This window comes from Procambarus clarkii, chromosome 55 (assembly GCF_040958095.1).
Source record: "Procambarus clarkii isolate CNS0578487 chromosome 55, FALCON_Pclarkii_2.0, whole genome shotgun sequence".
NCBI classification, from domain to species: Eukaryota; Metazoa; Arthropoda; class Malacostraca; order Decapoda; family Cambaridae; genus Procambarus; species Procambarus clarkii.
The window spans coordinates 12903804-12919246 of NC_091204.1; the positions used below are offsets into that span (position 1 = coordinate 12903804).

Below are 15443 nucleotides of genomic sequence, written 5' to 3' on the forward strand. Positions count from 1 at the left end.
CCTCCATGTATTAACCTCCATGTATTAACCTCCATGTATTAACCTCCATGTATTAACCTCCATGTATTAACCTCCATGTATTAACCTCCATGTATTAACCTCCATGTATTAACCTCCATGTATTAACCTGCATGTATTAACCTCCATGTATTAACCTCCATGTATTAACCTCCATGTATTAACCTCCATGTATTAACCTCCATGTATTAACCTCCATGTATTAACCACTCTGTATTAACAAGAGGAAATAATTATCAAAAAGAAGACGCTAAGCCAAGGAGGGTCTATGTCCTCACCTAGTTGTGCTTACGGGGGTTGAGCTCTAGCTCTTTGGTCGGGATATGTAGAACTTGCATTCCGTGCATAGAAGTATATAGAACTCCTATCATATGTAGCGTGACAAGAGGAAACATCAGTGGGTGTCCACCGAGACACTGGAGGCAGCAAACACCTCAGAACGCAGCCACTTAAGGTCCCCCCAACGTCCAGAAAACGATCAATGTAAAGGGGGTCTTTCCTAACCTACCAGAGGACCCAAAACAGAAAACGGAACAATACGTCACTTTCGCCAGCCGCTTCCATTTTCTAGTACGATGATTTTTTGGCCTTATGTGACGCATACGAGCGAAAAGCGACGTCCTTTGTAGGACAGGTTGTAGGACAGGTTGTAGGACAGGTTGTAGGAGGCCAGGTTGTAGGAGGCCAGGTTGTAGGACAGGTTGTAGGAGGCCAGGTTGTAGGAGGACAGGTTGTAAGAAGACAGATTGTAGGACAGGTTTTAAGAGGCCAGATTGTAGGACAGGTTGTAGGACAGGTTGTAGGACAGGTTGTAGGACAGGTTGTAGGACAGGTTGTAGGAAGCCAGGTTGTAGGAAGCCAGGTTGTAGGAAAACAGGTTGTAGGAAGCCAGGTTGTAGAAGGCCAGGTTGCAGGAAGCCAGGTTGTAGCAGGCCAGGTTGCAGGAGGACAGGTTGCAGGAAGCCAGGTTGTAGGAGGCCAGGTTGTAGGAGGCCAGGTTGCAGGAGGCCAGGTTGCAGGAGGCCAGGTCGTAGTACGCCAGATTACAGGAGGCCAGGTTACAGGAGGACAGGTTGCAGGAAGCCAGGTTGTAGGAAGCCAGGTTGTAGGACAGGTTGTAGAAGGCCAGGTTGCAGGAGGCCAGGTTGTAGGAGGCCAGGTTGCAGGAGGACAGGTTGCAGGAAGCCAGGTTGTAGCAGGCCAGGTTGCAGGAGGACAGGTTGCAGGAAGCCAGGTTGTAGGAGGCCACGTTGTAGGAGGCCAGGTTGCAGGAGGCCAGGTTGCAGGAGGCCAGGTTGTAGTACGCCAGATTACAGGAGGCCAGGTTACAGGAGGACAGGTTGCAGGAGGCCAGGTTGTAGTACGCCAGATTACAGGAGGCCAGGTTACAGGAGGACAGGTTGCCATGAGAGCCATACCACACTACCAAGCCAACTAGCGCACCACGAAAATGCCATAATTGATTACCTATTTTATTACTGGAAGGACCATGAGGCCTCCTAGGTCCGGAACACGTACATGACGTGTTGACGTTCTCTTTCAGCCCACATTTAATAAACCTGAGTGAGGTGGTCTATTGAACCATGTCATTAGAGGGGAGGGGGGAGGGATCGAGTAATAATGAATTATTTTTTGGGCTGGGCAAGGCTATTTATTCTTTGCTGGTAACGTGATGCGTTGTTTGGTGTCTGTTATGTCCATTATGCCCGTTGTGTTCGTTGTGTCCGTTGTGTCCGTTGTGTCCGTTGTGTCCGTTATGTCCGTTGATGTCCGTGGCCCAAATGGGAGAGATATAAGCCTGCTTTAATTCATTAATCAGTGAGAAATACTTTGTGCTTACTTTGTAATGATACGTTCAATATGACCGGTGAGACAATGTTGCTACGACCGTCATAGTCTAGGCAGAACTGTCCAGGCAGAATAGTCCAGGCAGAATAGTCCAGCCAGAACTCTCCAGGCAGGACAGACTGGTGAGGCATTATCTAGTCATACGTTAAGTGATGGGTCATGTGTTTTTTCCAGGTGACTGTAACTCCCAAAATTGTGAACAATAGCCATGAAGGTTGGTGTTCGGTGTTCGGAATGTTTAGCTGTGTGGTGTTCGGTGTTCGGAATGTTTAGCTGTGTGGTGTTCGGTGTTCGGAATGTTTAGCTGTGGAAGTGTTCAGAATGTCTAGCCCTTCACCTTGAAACTTTCTACCTCAAGCATTATCCCCCCCCCACCAATCACTATCCTCACCACTCCCCCTCACCACTATCCACACCCCCACTATCTCTCACCACCACGCCCCCACCCGACTAACCCTCACCATTACATCCTCCGAATGATGGAGTCGGTCGTGACCAGCCGCGGAATTGGATTAATCATGATCAAGCAGGCCACAATTAAACGGATCACCAATAGGGTCACGCAAACAAACCAATCGGCTTGTTAAGGACTTGTCCTCCGGCCTCGTTGGCTGCTCCCGCCTACTGCATCATTACTTAACATATTCCGTAACGGAAGCAGGTTAAGAACTCTTTTTTTTCAAAACTAAATATATATTAAGTAAGCTTCAATCGTCATTTATAAACAAAAATAAACAAGACGCATTGCATGTCCTCGTACAGCTATCAAATAGAGCGGTTCTAGTTTATTCTGTGACAAAATTAATCGTTTTAGTATTAAAAACATGCAAGTTTCTTGAGAATAAATTCGTGCGGCATAAAAATACAATTAGGTTAGTTTCCCGTTTTAAAATGGTTGGCATTTGGATGTTACCAGTGCCGTCCCGTTCCCAATAAATCCTGTTAGCTGGATCTTTTTGCAGCGTTAACTCCATTAAAATTCTGCTCATTCTTTGTCGGGATCGGTGGCGTTTTAGAATTCCCCTCCTCCCATGTTCCCGAGGAGGAATTCGTCCGATTCCTGGCGTAATTCCTTATTTTCTTCTTCTTTGTCCCAGAAACCTTCCGCTTGTCGTCCCCAGACGCTCTGTGAGTCAAGCATCGCCTGCGTTCGCTTCCCTGTACTTTAACTTCGTCTTCCTATTTATAAAATTTGCTCTTTTTTCTTTTTTATTTACTATTTACATAGAATACGCCAGTATCGCAGCATACATATTTACTTTAAAAAGAGTAAAAACTGAGTATATCAATAAACGACAAAGGTTTGAATCGAAACCATAGATAAACAAAGCCGCGTTCAGGCAATCGCAGAAAAGGTCTCAGGCGTCGTTCAACCCAGATTTGGCGCCAAAACTGACGGTGATCAACGAAGCGAGAGAACTCTGCCTTTTCTTTGTTTCCATATCCAACCCAAAATATACCACCGGTCGCTCCCCCACCTGATCCCAAGTCCACCCCCAAACACCGATTGGATACACCCTACGACATTTTAACAAATGCTACTGTAAATACAGCTCCTGATCATCCCTCCCCCACCCTCTTGCACAAAGAGAGAGAGAGAGAAAGAAAAAAAAGAGGCCTGCCTGACGGCTTTCAGGAGCTCGGAGAGGACGGATGAGCAGCTCCCCTCGCTGGCGTCCCCTCGTCGGGAAGGATTGGTTCCCTCGCGACAATCAGACGACCGCGTGTGTGTGTTGGTTTTGTTAATAGCACCAATTACAGTCAGGCGGCCGCATTGATTGTATGTTACAGCTCGAGTGTGGCGGGCCTCTGAGTGTAACTGATTGGTGGGTGGAGTGGATATTTTTGGTCCGAGCGGACTCTTGGAGGCAGTCGAAAGGATGAAGAGGGAAGGATGAAGTGGATTTTGAGGGGGCAGTGACCAGGTGGATTAGAGAGGCAAGTGGATTCGAGTGTAGTGGATGTGAGATCGCAATGGTTGTTCTTTTATGTGCATGTACCACATTTGTTGGTGTAATGCATTATAGGGAATGTATTTGATTCAACATAATAAATTAATGGGTACACTTGGGACTACATTGGGACACGGCGGCCGAGTGGATCATGCTTCTATTGAATGTATTGCATCTGTTGAGTTCTTGTATTTGTAAATCTATGTTGTATTTGCACTGTATTTTTTGTCGCAGGTCTTCTATATGTGCAACTTGTTATATTCATGTGTGTGTTACATGAGTGGATATACTGTATTTGTCAATTCACTGAGAATACGTGTTTTATATTCTCGAGTGTATTACCTATAGACATACTGTATTTGTGGTCATTTTGTATTCTAGTCCTATGTATTACTGTGCTTATTGTATTTGTCAGTGTATTTTATTTCTGGCCAAATTGTTTTGATTTATTTTGTTTGTGATCAAGTAGGTAAGCAGGACAGACTTATGATCATAGGTTATCACAAATGGTTACTTTCAGTACTCCTACCAAGTGGGCACACTGAAAAAAAAGCAACGGCAAATTACCGTCATCAACGTTATTTCTATGATGTATTAACCTTGAATCAACGTCAAACCAACGTCCCTCTTGCATATGGTACCCATTGGGCAATATAATCTCCACATATATACAAGTTTAATGTTGACCAGACCACACACTAGAAGGTGAAGGGACGACGACGTTTCGGTCCGTCCTGGACCATTCTCAAGTCGACCGACTTGAGAATGGTCCAGGACGGACCGAAACGTCGTCGTCCCTTCACCTTCTAGTGTGTGGTCTGGTCAACATACTTTAGCCACGTTATTGTGACTCATCGCCTGTACAAGTTTAATACTATAACTGGCAATATTTCCTCCCAAAACGAAATTCCTGGGAGACCGATCTTGATGCGCCCACAATTGGAATACCCCGAAAGACTATTCCCACCATAACAGTCATACAAGACCATTTCCAATATTCCCACCGCAACTGGAATTCCAATTAGGTCATCGGCAGTGTCCTGGGAGAGGGAGAAAGGGGTCATTCGGGCCACCATAACCAATGGCAGGAGGGCTGGCCACGTTGTTATTGCTCTATCACTCCTTGTTTGGGGAGCCCCTTCTGCCTGGGGTGGTGCTCTTTAATGCTAATATTTCCCCCCTTCGTTGGCTCTTCACACCCTATTTGTGTTAAAGTGTATCCCCAGCTCTATACGATGTATATACATTTGTAATAAATTAAGATTTTTTCCATTCTCTCTCTCTCTTCTCTCTTTCTGTCTCTCTCTCCTCCCTCTCTCCTCTCTCACTCTCACTCTCTCACTCTCTCTCTCTTCACTCTCTTTGATGTTTCGTCACAATCCATGAATCTGTTTCACCTTTATTTCTCACGTTCTCACCATCTTAACAGTCACGCAACCTGACCTAATAGAACGTCGTATTTTGACGTATATTCTACCTCAGACCAAAAATCGTCGTACTAGAAAATGTCAGCGGATCGCGAAATTGACATACTGTCCCGTTTTCTGTTTTGGGTCCTCTGATAGGTTAGGATAAGAGCAATTTAGTACGACAGTTTCTCGACGCTGGGAAATCTTAGGAGGACGGGCTGAGTCACGAGCACCAAACCGATACGATAATGCAATACTTTCACGCAATATTTGAAAACAAATTAGATTTGTTTATGTCAACCAACAAATCGTTACGACCCATGTGAATGGAATCACCTGGCCTCTAGAAGTTAAGACTACTCAATAGCTTGGTCGATAGAGCTTTGGCCTCACATGTGTGGGGGTCAACGGTTCGAGTCTCCTACAGCCCAGGTGAATGGGATGTTTATTTTCACGGAAGTATGGATGACAATTTTACCCATGTGGTGTCCCCTCACCAGAGGTAGGGACGACTGTCTTCAGGGGTTGTGCCCCTAACAGGTATTCACACTATCACAAGCCTGACGGCTGAGTGGACAGCGCTCGGGTTTCGTAGTCCTGATTCGTAGCCCTGAGTCCTCCACCGGGTTTGATCCCCGGTGGAGGCGGAAACAAATGGGCAGAGTTTCCTTCACCCTGATGGCCCTGTTACCTAGCAGTAAATAGGTACCTGGGAGTTAGACAGCTGTTACGGGCTGCTTCCTGGGGATGTGTAAGAAAAAAGGAGGCCTGGTCGAGGACCGGGCCGCGGGGACGCTAAGCCCCGAAATCATCTCGAGATAACCTCAAGATAGCCTACTGCCAAATGTAACTAAAATTCGACAAATATTAAACACCTTCTTGGGTAATTATAAACAAATTTTCTTCTCACATAATTTAAAAATTCATGCAAGGACATAATTACTTTAATTAATTATATGCAGATTTAGGACAAAACTTCAATAATATCTGTAAACACTGACACACCATATACTACGCACACGAAAAACTGGCGTAATTAAAATCTGAAAATTGAACCAACATACTTATTAGAACCATTAGCGAAGCGTATCGTTCGTCACGTTGGGTAATGACATGATCACGGGTCATTAGACCTCGTTATCACCCTCAACACTGCTGTCGTTATCTACGCTGCCGTTGGTGTTGTACGCACCTGTTGTTTGCCTGGAAACAAGCTTTGTTTACCACTAGAGGTCTTTATCCAACCATTGGTGTCGTACGCACTTGTTGTTTGCCTGGAAACGTCTTGTTTACCACTAGAGGTCTTTATCCAACCATTGGTGTCGTACGCACCTGTTGTTTGCCTGGAAACAAGTCTTGTTTACCTATAGAGGCTTTTAAGTAATCGCTGGTGTCTTATGTGCCTGTTGTTAATATGTAATATTAACTGCTTGCCTACATATGGAAAGCAGTTAATATTAATAAATTGCTTCAAACTGCTTGCCAACATATGGGCTGCTTAATCAAAACATATTGCTTACCTTGTGTGTTACGGCTCTTGTTAAGCCACTGTGTGGTCAACACTCTTCTCAAGGCCCGGTCACCAATCCAGTCAACATCTGAAGAAAAAAATGATCTTAAATTGCAAGATGACCAAGGAATGATAAAACAGAGACTAGGATACTAATACCTCTGGATAAAACTCAACCATATAATTACACTTCAAGAAAAACAACAGTACTGCTAAACGAGTGTTTCACTGGGTAATTTGTGCCAACGAATTCCCAGATCCAATCGGTAGAATCTTTTGGGTAGAAAACTCGGGTAATAGAGCCTACAGCCATACCCTATCTCCAACAATTAAATACCCTGGGTTTATTGTATGGAACTGTGGCAACAACACTTCATAAACAATCTAATATCCAAGGTATATCACTGCTCACACCCTTAATAACTCGGAACTTCTCAGAAAACTATTATGCTATTTATCCGTAACTAGCTATAGATTCCATTACAGCCTTTGTGCACTCGTATTACCTATAAATAAGCTTACATAGGCCTGGCTAATTTGCATATTAATTACTAAATTCTATGCTAAAATCATAAATACAAAATAATGTAGAACATTTATATATTCAATTAAAACAACAGCCTAATCCACGAATCGCGAACCTATGGCTCGTATAACCCCCAAATTTTACTGGCAGGAGAGCATGTAACACTGCTTATCGATCCTTTAACCCCACCCGTAATAAATATCATTATTGCTGCAAAATGGATGCGCGAATGAATTTTTACAAACAGGAAATAATAAAAAGCATTCACAAGCGTCTCGTACCGGCTTGTTCCCCGAGGGAGGGGGGGTCTTGTGGGACTAGGAGACGTAGCCTAGTCTCAGACATCAGTGCAGATATTTGGGTGATGCTAGAGGTAAAATAGTCAGTATTGACTTCGTTCTGCTTATATTTGTCTTCCGTTGCTTGAGAGTGAAAACTGGACATTTAGTGATTAAGTATATATGTATTTAGCGGCGTCATAAATATTTATCACCGTAAATATATTTAATTTATATGGTAATAACTATTACATTATTAATGTTATTTAAAGTATTTACTCTTTTCAGAGTGTGGATTCAACCAGCAAAGAAAAAAAGAACGTTCACATGAAGGAAGCAGCAGCAATGATTTTCATGAACTGAGGAAAGAAAGCATTTGTATGATCAAAAAGGGCGATAAAGCATTATGCATCTTATGTCTGGAAACAAAAGTGCGCAGGACTTCCTCAGTTAAAGCGCCATTATGAAACTGTTCATAAATGGCTTTTGCGATAAAAGAACAAGAACACATTTCTAGAGAATTCAGCAACACAAAAATATTAGTTAAATCTGTAACGTGGAAACCCGCTCTGTGATGGGGAGTATATTAGAGAATCATGAAATATTATTAATATTAATAATAGTATATTAGAAAATCATGTTAGAAAATCTTTCTTTTTTTATGACTTTCTGGAAAAGACAAATATGTAAGTGCATTAAGGCTCTGCCAGTAAGTAGAAACAGTAAAAGATAGTATATTAAAGTTGGAAAAGAACATAGCGGAACAGCTAACAAAAGATACTAGGTCATGCAAATTCCTTTTCATTTGTTTTGGCGAAAGCACTGATGTAACGTTAGCTAGGCTAGTCATTATTGCTCGATTTTGTAGGGTGTTGAAAATATGTGAAGAATTGGTTAGGTTACACACAGAAATCACAATAGCCTGATGCATCAAATGAACAAATCCACAAGGGCCGTGTCGAGGATTCGAACCTACGTCCGAGAGGATCCCAGGCGCTGCCTTATGTCGTAGCTCAATCGTTTAAGGCAGCGTCTAGGATCCTCTCGGACGTAGGTTCGAATCCTCGTCACGGCCCTTGTAGATTTGTTCATTGGTTAGGTTAGTTACGTTGTTGCATAACCCATGCCGCAGGGCCTGAAATATGCCAGGCAGCAGAAGTAAACGAACTGCCTAATCGACATGTTGACCTTTCAAAATAATTGCTGTGACAACAGATTGTGCACCCAGCATGATTGGCAAAGAAGCAAATTTTGAAGGTGCGTTTGCAAAATATGTTGGACATCCACTGGTAGGCTTTCAGTGTCGAAAATTGACCACTGGAACATTATCTAACACGTGCACAAACCCATTAAGATTTCAACTTAGATTCAACAGAGCAGAAGTTGTTAAACACATATGGCAAAATCTTACTGAAGCGACCTTACGAGTCATAAATACTCATACTCCGCCCAAGTAAGACAGAAACAAGCAACACTTAGTGGGCCAGCCAGAGGCTTAGGGCCCGCGCAGGAATATCCCTGAAAAAAAAAAGTGTCGGAAATCTCCGACACTCCAAATACTAACCCTTGACACAATAAGATGAATACGTTGTGTTAAGACACTAATTTAACTAACCGTACTAATAATCTAATTATTGAGTTTAGAAGTTCTAGAATATGCTAAGAGACGATTGCGTCAGCCGCCACATGTTCACGGTGACTATTCCTTTACCTATCACTTGATAGAAGCTCCGTCTTCAATCTGGTTTCATTTGAGATTGCTATCTTAGATAGAGTTTAAACAATGTTCATAGTAATTGATAATAATAAATTCATATAAAAATTAGCATTTACCTCCTATCATTCGTAAATTTGCACCGAAAAGTCGTGCTGTGACAACCAGCTGAGAAGGGAGACGCCGCGCCACGCAGCCTAGTAGAGCAGCACCTGGGTAGAAATAGCCTAAGCTACTCTATCCCTTTGAGATGTATTTCTTTCTTGTCTCAATAAACAAACTTGAACTTGACCTGGCGTGAGAGATGGACGTACCACTGTGCTCTTCAGTTAGACGCCATATTTGTGCGTATAAACCAAAGAATTGTGGCTCTCAGAGGTGCAAATTGAGCAACGGTTGTATAAAGTGTTTCTTTTGTTTTGAGCTTTTAACATTAGAATTCCAACAGTTACGAAGCATGATTAACGACAACAAAAACAGTAAGCCTCTCTCAATTTCATTAGGTATCATTTCCTATGTTATAATGTCAATATAGTAGGCTGTTACTACTAGTACATTGTAATTCCCCGGCAGATCAACGTTGGCGACGTGAGAGAGTATTCTACCGATTCCAACACGTTTGATTTCAATTCATCAACGTGCAATCTGGCCCCTGGGGCCAGATTGCACGAAGCAGTTAAGCACGCACTTACGAACCTGTACATCTTTTCTCAATCTTTGGTGGTTTTGTTTAAAATTATTAAACAGTTAATGAGCTCCGAAGCACCAGGAGGCTGTTTATAACAATAACAACAGTTGACTGGGAACTTTTCATGCTTGTAAACTGTTTAATAAATGTAACCAAAGGCGTCAAAGATTAAGGAAAGATGTACACGATCGTAAGTACCTGCGTAACTGCTTCGTGAATCTGGCCCCAGGGCTGGAGTACAGGACGCAGTGACCATGAAGTCAACATTTACTACATAATCCACCTGATGGCTGCTCTGTTCTTGCTAGGCTAGGAGCCATCTTGAGGTCTACCCCCGTGTTCTTGCTAGGCTAGGAGCTATCTTGAGGTCTACCCCCGTGTTCTTGCTAGGCTAGGAGCCATCTTGAGGTCTACCCCCGTGTTCTTGCTAGGCTAGGAGCCATCTTGAGGTCTACCCCCGTGTTCTTGCTAGGCTAGGAGCCATCTTGAGGTCTACCCCCGTGTTCTTGCTAGGCTAGGAGCCATCTTGAGGTCTACCCCCGTGTTCTTGCTAGGCTAGGAGCCATCTTGAGGTCTACCCCCGTGTTCTTGCTAGGCTAGGAGCCATCTTGAGGTCTACCCCCGTGTTCTTGCTAGGCTAGGAGCCATCTTGAGGTCTACCCCCGTGTTCTTGCTGGTCTAGGAGGAAATCTTCAGACCAGCAAAGCTGAACTTTTCGTATAACTAATCAATAGTAGTGTACCCTACTAATTCATTTAACTAATCTTATTTTAATTCACAAGTACAGTATAGCTAAATTACAAGGTAGATTTAGCATTATTAAGTCTACCCCCAAATTTTGTGGAAGTGGAAACACCTGACAAGTAACCGGATATTAATACATTCCATTCAAGTCCACTTAATCAAATAAAAATACTAAGAAATACTTGTTGGGAAATTCCCTGCATTCATTGTATTGTATACAAGGAGGCCTTGTGTGCAAATGCTGGCCTTAAGGAAATTGAAGTGATGAAAATTGTAACAATGATAGCTAATTATATTTCTGCACGTTTAAACAAATATCAGAATTTAATGAGTGAGGTGAATTCGGTGTACACAGGAGTACTTATGTACAATCATGCTCGATGGCATAGACAGCACCGTTCCTGTGCCAGGTAGGTCCACTACGGGCTCACCATAGCCCGTGCTACTTGTCCCGCTCCTGTGCCAGGTAAGTTACGGGCTCACCATAGCCCGTGCTACTTGTTCCGAGAAGCTGAATCTATAACAACAGCAACATCGATGGCGTAGTAGAGGTTGTCCTTAAACGATTTGTTGAGTGTTTTGATGAAATTCATCTGTTTTTTGAAGACTGAAGTTTTCTTGGTCCAGAATTATCTGACGTTGTGTGGATTTCTAGACTATGTTTTTCAAAGATTTCTCCTTACACTTAAATGATTTTAACCTCAAATTAAAGATATCTGGCAAAACACGCTGTTGTCTAATAAAATAAACGCCTTTGAAGTCACACTAAAAATTTTTAAACGTGATGTCGACAATGGCACTTTTAAATATCTTCCAAAACTAAAAAAAAAAATCTTGAAATTCACGAGAAAGCAGACTTTTAGAGCCTTCAAAGACAATTTTCAACTATAAGTGATTCAACTGCTGATTAATTTTCTTTAAGATTTAGAAAGTTTCTAAAAATTAAGATTTTTAATTTTCTTTAAGATCTCTAATAAATCTTAATTTTCTTTAAGATCTCTAATAAATCTTAATTTTCTTTAAGATTTATTAAGGTCATTTGAAAAAACTATAAAATTCATAAAGTGAGAAGACACTGCAGCATTAAACAACTTTAGTTTAGAAATGTTGCAGTTGATTTATTTAAATAAATTTAAGATGAAATTGATTGATATACTAAGCATTTGGAGTCACCAATTTGCCGGCTTAATAAGGGAAGGAAACTATCGGGAGAAAGCACCAAGCCACCACGACTATATAGCACGCTTAAGAAATGAACTAGAAAATATGGAAAAAATTGGTTGGTGACAACTAACGCAGAAAATCGAGTTTTGAATCTCTAAAATTCCAGTTCTTAAACTTTTGGCTATGAAATATCTCATAATGACAGTATTTTCTTCGACATATTCACGAGAGTCATTGTTTTCAGCGACGAACTTTGTCAAGTACAATTATAGGAGGAGACTTAATGACGAAATTTGTGCTGCATACATAACTTTTTAAACCACCAAATAAGACTGATATAAAATGCCATTGTAAGCGCAGCAGCAAATGTCTCACCGAGAGCAAGGAAGCATATTTACCTTTATTTTTTTTATGTCATATTACGAATCGAAACTTACGTTCACATTTACATTTCCTGTTGCTTATATGCCTAAACAGATATTTTAACAATTCTTTCAAGCATTTTGGCCGCTTTCTTCATAAAAGACAGTCAAATACAACAATAATAATAAATTATAATTCGCGTCTCAAAATTCACATAGGCACGCGAAGAGTATTTGAAGAAGATTGCTAATTTTGACACACGCCCTCAAAATAGGTCGCCACCCCCTGGCCTAGCCTGATAATTATTTAATACAGCTGGTTGTCATTATCTACTCCACCTCCCATTTGCATATGCAGATTATTAAATGTGCTTAAACCATGTCACCTTAACAACGCCTTTAATCATCAACTCTCCAGTATGCAAATTACATATGCAAATTAACATAGATTATTTAAATTACCGTTATGGCTATTCTCGTCGATAACAGCAACATATAGACTGCTTACCAACGCATAGAGCTGCTTGCCTACATAGGGATTTGATGAGAACACAGAGGTCCCTTGTTGGCTATAATATGGGTGTTATTTACTTTCATATTGATAGATTACCTCTAATAAGAGCTGTTTGTTTATTATCAAACTTGGTTTAACAAGAAAAACTTGGGTCTACTTAGATGGGCACAACCTTCATTTAGCTCGGTATAATTACGTAAACGAAAGCGGGTTTTATCTAGATACAAACGTTGTTTACCTAGATACATGCGTTGTTTACTTAGATACATGCGTTGTTTACCTGGATACACGCGTTATTTACCTGGATACATGCGTTGTTTACCTGGATACATGCGTTGTTTACCTAGATACACGCGTTGTTTACCTGAATACATGCGTTGTTTACCTGGATACATGCGTTGTTTACCTAGATACATGCATTGCTTACATGGATACATGCGTTGTTTACCTAGATGCGTTGTTTATCTGGATACAAGCATTGTTTACCGAGATACATGCGTTGTTTACCTAGATACAGGCGTTGTTTACCTAGATACATGCATTGTTTACCTGGATACATGCGTTGTTTACCTAGATACATGCATTGTTTACCTGGATACATGCGTTGTTTACCTGGATACAGGCGTTGTTTACCTGGATACAGGCGTTGTTTACCTAGATACATGCGTTGTTTACCTGGATACATGCGTTGTTTACCTGGATACAGGCGTTGTTTACCTGGATACATGCGTTGTTTACCTAGATACATACATTAGTCGCTACACATGAAGCAACAAGAACGTGATTTATCTGGCTGGCCATAACTTGTACAGAAAATCTGCTTCTCCCAACACCACAAAGGGCAACGGCAGCGTCTCAAACACAGAGTCTGGCTAGGCCCCTCACCACTGTAGCCTCGCAAGTCACCGCCTCGCCACCCATGATGAAGTAATCAGCATAATGCTGGTAACTACACTCATCAACTCATCAGTAATCACGACCGCTACCCCGGGACACCTCCTACACGCCTAATGACACACAAACTCATTCACTACACTCTCCTAATTTCACATCTTCCCAAAAAACAAAAATGTATATATATGAGACTCTCGGCTCCGGCTGCATTTTCGACACATTTGCAGAGTCGTAAAAGCGGTTCGGATGGCTTCCAAATCGTCGTAAATTAATGGTTTCTTGTACTACAGATTACTAGGGAGAAAGATGGCCGGGCCAGTGGTGGGTAGAAGGTAACGTCTGTGGACGAGGGTGGTCGCTGACGGAGCCGGTTGGGGACAGGAGAGTGTTGGGAACGGCTGTTGGTGAATTGGGGCGGTCACAAGTTCAGGCGTTGTCCGTACTTTTGCTGCTCTTGCAGATTACAACAAAAATCAACTTAATTCTGACTAGAACACTCTGCAATATGAAATTGCAGATTTCTGCAATTTGCCTTGCTAAAATACTTAAGAGATTGTATGCCGATACTCAATGAAGAACATAATACAGATGGTGGATAGCCTAGACAGAGTTTACCAGTGCAGATTACTTATCTTATGCATTTGTATGACTAACCAGCCTGTGTGATAGGGATTTTTAGCATCACGTAGTTAGTTTTTTGACACACTACTTCCTTTCATACAGACTAGGGTAGCTGTACAAATGAAGATGTACATAAATGTGTTAATAAAAAATATATAAATGGTATGACAGCTTTAACATTTATGGAATTGTAGAACATGCTCCAAGCAACACTGGTAGTAGGAAATGATAGAACTGACTTCATACTTGACTTGTAGTAGCGAAAGGTAGAAAAACTCCGCTTACTTTCTTTTGTGTTCATGCGCTAGGTTAACATCTGCGCTTGTCTGGTAGCCACTGTCTGGGAGACAGAAATTAGCATTTGTATTATCATTGTCTTTTCCTTGTGTGCCTCTATTGTTGTAAGTATTTCCACGTGAAGGTGCAAGTTTACCATCTATTTACATTTTTTTACTATTATTGCTTATTTACTACAATATTTATTAATCGTTTGTTTTTCTCAAATTAGTTAACGGGATTCCCGAGTCAAATATATTCCATTAGAAAGCACTTCAGAACAATCTTTTCCCAAGCAGTCTTTATGTTAATAATGCACATTACAAATTCTACATTTTCTCATTCCACGCTCTTTCGTGAAGCCCTAATAATTTGACGTATTTATCAGAGCGTTCGAAGATTAAAATAATGCAACTTCATTTTCATCCAAGTGATAACTCTGAAATCTAAACAGGAGAGGGTTTTCAATCCTTAATTGTAATCTTACGACTGAAGTCACGTTTAAAACACAAGAACCACCTACACCGGGAACAGGTTGGTAATATAAGCAAAGTCATGCACCCAGCCCCAGAGGCGGGAGCCACAAATTACGTCGTTTTTCGCTCGTATGCGCTACGGCCATAAAAGGCCGTAATTTAAAAATGAAAAAAATTGAAAATAAATGTTGTTTTGGAAAAAAGTCCAAAAGGGTCTGGTAGGTTAAGAGAGCAGGAAATTCTCCTAAGGTTTCAAAACGTCATAAAATCATTATATTGAAAGTTTCCTCTCCTAACCTAACAGCTGGTGCTGATGCTACTGGTAGTGCTGTTACTGGTGATCTACTGGTGGTGCTGTTACTGGTGATCTACTGGTGGTGCTGTTACTGGTGATCTACTGGTGGTGCTGTTGCTGGTGATGCTACTGGTGGTGCTGTTGCTGGTGATGC

The 15443-nt window shown here is 41.6% G+C and overlaps 1 protein-coding gene across 1 annotated transcript in view; it reads left to right on the forward strand.

Moving 5' to 3' along the window:
* Window positions 1-15443, forward strand: part of LOC138352939 (golgin subfamily A member 6-like protein 2) — a 43312-nt gene that overhangs the window by 1347 nt on the left and 26522 nt on the right. Inside the window, exons 2-4 of the mRNA XM_069305595.1 lie at window positions 692-1162; window positions 2041-2080; window positions 7830-7972. Coding sequence (XP_069161696.1) covers window positions 692-1162; window positions 2041-2080; window positions 7830-7972 — 654 coding nt within the window. The remainder of the gene's footprint in view (window positions 1-691; window positions 1163-2040; window positions 2081-7829; window positions 7973-15443) is intronic.